The sequence below is a fragment of the Peromyscus maniculatus genome, chromosome 12 (assembly GCF_049852395.1).
Source record: "Peromyscus maniculatus bairdii isolate BWxNUB_F1_BW_parent chromosome 12, HU_Pman_BW_mat_3.1, whole genome shotgun sequence".
NCBI classification, from domain to species: Eukaryota; Metazoa; Chordata; class Mammalia; order Rodentia; family Cricetidae; genus Peromyscus; species Peromyscus maniculatus.
Genome location: NC_134863.1, coordinates 78,253,795 through 78,258,202, shown reverse-complemented (window position 1 = coordinate 78,258,202; position 4,408 = coordinate 78,253,795). Strand labels below are relative to the sequence as shown.

The following is a 4,408-nucleotide window of genomic DNA, read 5'->3' as shown; positions in this document are numbered from 1 at the left end:
TCAGTAACTTCCATGGATTATTGCATATTTCTCATATATAATATCTCTATTGCCTTATCAATTATCACTACTCAAAACATTTTTGTTGGTTACATCTTTTACATTTTCACATATGCTCTTAGGAAGTCTAGGTATTTTTTCTTACTTTCTTTTCTACCTTGAGTTAGTTTTCCCAATATTCAGAGGAAGTCTTAGACCTTATTAGCCATTCATTGATTGTTTGGTTGAGAGGATAAATTAAGTCTGTATTTGTTTATGATCTGTCTCATGCACTAAAATGTTAGTTCTAGAATCTTGAGGAATTTGTTTTTCTTTCCACTACTTTATCTCCAAGTCAAGTAGATAAATATTATCTATTATTTATTGAATTTTTAGGCCAGAATTAGCTTGAACTTAAGGCAAATGAAGAAAAGACTGTCAGATGAGTTCATAGTTCTGTCTTGAACAATATAAGTATGCACATGCATACACACACATAAAATAAAATGTAATAATGTTTAAATAATGGAAAAGTTAAAAACTGGGCAAGACTTTATATATCACTGAGGCAATGTGAGGCCAGGAAGTAATTTGTGGAGAAATAATGGTTAATGGACAAGTCAGGACTGATAGCAATACATCTGTATTCTGTTTAGTCTTCGTAGTTTTGTGACTTTTAATAATTTTAGATACATAGAGTAGATATAGTACAATTTGTTTAAATATCTCACTATATCGATCACTCTGATTTTTGTCTTAAATGTGAAATATGTGTGTGTTTCAGTCAGTAATAAATCATATAAATCCCACTAGTACTAAATGTGTTATTGGTGTGGTTACATAATGTAGTGTTGATAGTCAAGAGAATACCTGTGGAAAGTTTACCACAGGTATCTGTGGTTTGACTGGGGAATGTCCCCCACAGGCTCAGGTATCTGAATTTTTGGTCCCCCATTGTTGGAGCCATTTGGAGTAGCTCTAGAACTTGGAGGAGTTGGTGCCACATTGGAAGAAATAAATCCCCGGAGACTGGCTTTAAGTGTTTATAACCTCTTCCACTTTAAGTATGTTGTCTCTGCTTCATGCTTGTTAACGGTGTGATCTCCCAGCTTCCTTCTTCTGCTGCTATGCCTGCCTGCTGCTATGCCTCTTTAAAATGATAGGCTTTCTAGTTGTCTGAACCATAGCCTAAATCAATGCTTTCTTCCCTAAGTCACTTTTGGTCATGGCGTTTTGTTACAGCCTTAGAAAAGCAACTCATCCACTGTCCCTTAGAATAGGGCAGGAGAGAATTTTGTTTACCAGTAAAGGGTCTTAGTACAGCCCAGTGTCTGAATGCTATTACAAATTCAGAGGATGTTTCTACAATGAAAATGTACAAACTGGCAAGATATGAAACGTATCCGAAGAGACATGTGTTTGCTCTGTTGGTCACAACTGGCATACATAGTTCATATTGATATTTTTAGAGGAAAGTTCCATAAAGAAGAATAAAGATCAAAAACTTTCAAAAGGAGAGTATAGACAAGAGACAGTTTTCAAGAGCAAACATTTAGAGCATCAAGATATGTCTCTGACTAAAGGAGAGAAATTGTTTCAAAATATCAAGTGGCAGCAATGAAAAGCAATGCATGCCTGAGAGATGGGACATGAAAACGCAGTGTTCTATGGATGTCTAATGATACAACAACCATGTCAATTGGCAGGTCACTATGCCATGGTTCTTTCATAAACTATAATGCAGGTGAGACCACTACCCAGACCTCCAAATGCAGTTTTGGTTCATCCTGTTTTCAATTCACTTTTCATGCATGCATCTTAGGTATTTATTACTCATCTACCAGAATGTAGCTTTCATCAATTTCATTGACTAGTTTTTTTTAATCAATTGATTTATGAAATATAGAAGCTACCAGTAAACATCTGATAAACAATAAATGAATGAATTGATTCTACACTGGATATTCTAACCACTGTCACTGGATGAATAGCTCACATGCATATTTATAAGTAACACCTAATACATTCATCAATACTTATAATGAGGTTGCTTAAAAATAAGATAAGTTCAATTAGGAGAGCATTGCTTTGTTTAATTAAAATTACCAATACAATTATACAACCAAGGTCAAGAACATTTGAAACTACATTTAATTTTGTGTTTAAGTCATTATATATTTTCTTAAATATTTTGTTAAGAGAACTGAAAATAATCATTTTAAGGGAGTTAGCCCCACAGAGCAAGTCTTACAGATTTTTTCTCTTACATGGGAAAACTAGAGGAAGGAATATGGAAGCAAAAGGGGTACTGTGATGCTGGAGATTGTGGGTGAAGAAGAGGAAAAGGGAAGAGGGAGAATACATAATAAAGAGTAATTAAGGCTGTGGATATGATCAAAGCATATTATATGCTTGGGTGGAGTATCACAAAGAAACTGTATTCTGTTCAATTTATGTGCAATGATAATGATAATAAATGTAACAACACGTACATATGCCAAGGAATATTTTCTTCTGTGAAGTCCTCCTCATTCTCAAAAGAAAGCTACTTGTGTGCCTCCTGACATTAAAACAGTGTTACACAAGTACTGGGACATGGAAACTAATTTAGTCTCATTTTTGGTACTAGTTTGTTGGGGGACTTTGACCAAACACCTAAGCAGGATAAATAATACAGAAAAGGGATTGTTGGGAATTTGAGTTTAATATATAGAAAGGGTGGCAAAGAGTGCAAGCCTCCCATAGAAGATGCTGTAATGACTCTTTTGTTTATTTATAAGATAAAATTGTGTAGGTGAAGTCTATTTCATTCTATGCAATACTCTGGCAGTTGGTATCTTGTCACCAGAGATTCATGATTCTATATGTTACTGAATCACAGCTTTCTCCTTGATTTACACCCCCCACAGAGACAGAGACAGAGAGACAGAGAGAAGAGAGACAGAGATTGAAATGAGTTGTATTAAGTTTCTTTAAGTGTGTAGTTGTAGAGTCCTGTGAATGCCTGAAATTTACAACCTAAATGAAGGTACCTATTTATAAATTTGGAGCTACCTATATAAATGAGACTAACATGGATTTCTGTTTCTCTGTTTAGTGATGTTTACCAAGCAGACTATATGGGAGACATGACACTTCAGGAGTCCCATTGATTTCCATCTGTGGTTATTTAGAGAAACTTAGATCATTGCATGATCATGGCATGACACAATGTGGTTCTCAGCTGACTTCAGAATGCATGGCATTAGGATGCACACCATAGTTTATTGTCATCTTTTAATTGGGACTAGCATTTCAACAGTTATGATTCAGTGTGTGTGGATTCTTGGCAAAATAATGGTGGCACACCTACTTGGCTTAGGAAAAAGATCTTCAACTATGGAATGTCAAAAGAAGGGTGAAGTTGGAGGATAAATGCAACCTCATGAGATATTATTTCAGTATTTTCCGCAAAGCATTTTATTGCAGAATTTGAAACTGAGCAACTCAAGCATGCATGGGGACTATAAACAGCACAGCATTTTTTTTTTTAATTAGAAGCAAAGCATTTTTCTAGGCATCCAAATGAAGCAGAACATCAAACATATTGCGGAGCCTTTAAATCACTACTCATACAAACATGAAGCGGATAGGGTTGAATCCTAAGAAACAAGATTGTTCACATAGTTTTCAATTTTAATGAATAGTTTTTATGAATTACATTCAGAGGTGTGGTTTCTCCAAGTATATATAAATGGCCTTGTGCAGTTGAACTCACAAAATTGTCCTGCAGTTGCAAACAAAACCTACCACTCCCGACACTATGAGTTACTACAGTGGCTACTACGGAGGCCTGGGCTATGGCTATGGAGGCTTCGGGGGCCTGGGCTATGGCTATGGAGGCTATGGTTGTGGATGTAACAGCATCCGCAGACTAGGCTGTGGCTGTCGTTACGGAGGCTATGGATATGGCTCTGGCTATGGAGGCTATGGATATGGCTCTGGCTACGGAGGCTATGGATATGGATGCTGCCGCCCTTCATGCTGTGGAGGATATGGGTTTTCCAGCTTCTACTGAATAAATATTTGAATCTATAACCTATGGATTTGTCTTCTGTGATACCTTGATTTTTCTAAGGACCTTTATTCTGTGACCTGCGTGCTTTCTTTATTCTGTCTCCAGAATTTTGCTTCCTTTTGGATCACCTTGTTTCTGTAAATAATGTGGGTAATACTAGATAAAGTCTAGTATAAAGTCTGAATTTCTGTATGTTGAACTTCAGGGATCCACTTCTATACTGGTTGGAATGCTATTAAGTTCTCACAAACTTTAATAATGAACTTTTTCTGACACAGTTCATTTGCCTTGAACTTAAATTCTTTAACAAAACATAGTTCTGTTGGATTTATTAATTTAGTAACCAGCTATGCTGTCTTTTTCCTATAGGTG

The 4,408-nt window shown here is 36.0% G+C and overlaps 1 protein-coding gene across 2 annotated transcripts; it reads left to right on the top strand.

Moving 5' to 3' along the window:
• The first annotated feature begins 3,781 nt into the window (after window positions 1-3,781).
• LOC102924885 (keratin-associated protein 16-3-like) lies at window positions 3,782-4,036 on the top strand. 2 transcript variants are annotated; one of them, XM_042258935.2, is made up of 2 exons: window positions 3,782-3,851; window positions 3,897-4,036. In XM_042258935.2, exons 1-2 carry the CDS (start codon window positions 3,782-3,784, stop codon window positions 4,034-4,036), a joined length of 210 nt encoding a protein of 69 aa, XP_042114869.2. The 2 variants fall into 2 exon arrangements, with proteins under 2 accessions (XP_042114869.2, XP_006988012.2); XM_006987950.2 differs by having other exon boundaries at window positions 3,782-4,036.
• Window positions 4,037-4,408: the final 372 nt, after the last annotated feature.

What these genes read in the sequence shown, in the direction of transcription:
- LOC102924885 (XM_006987950.2), top strand. Translation starts at nt 3,782, where the DNA reads ATGAGTTACTACAGTGGCTACTACGGAGGCCTGGGCTATGGCTATGGA.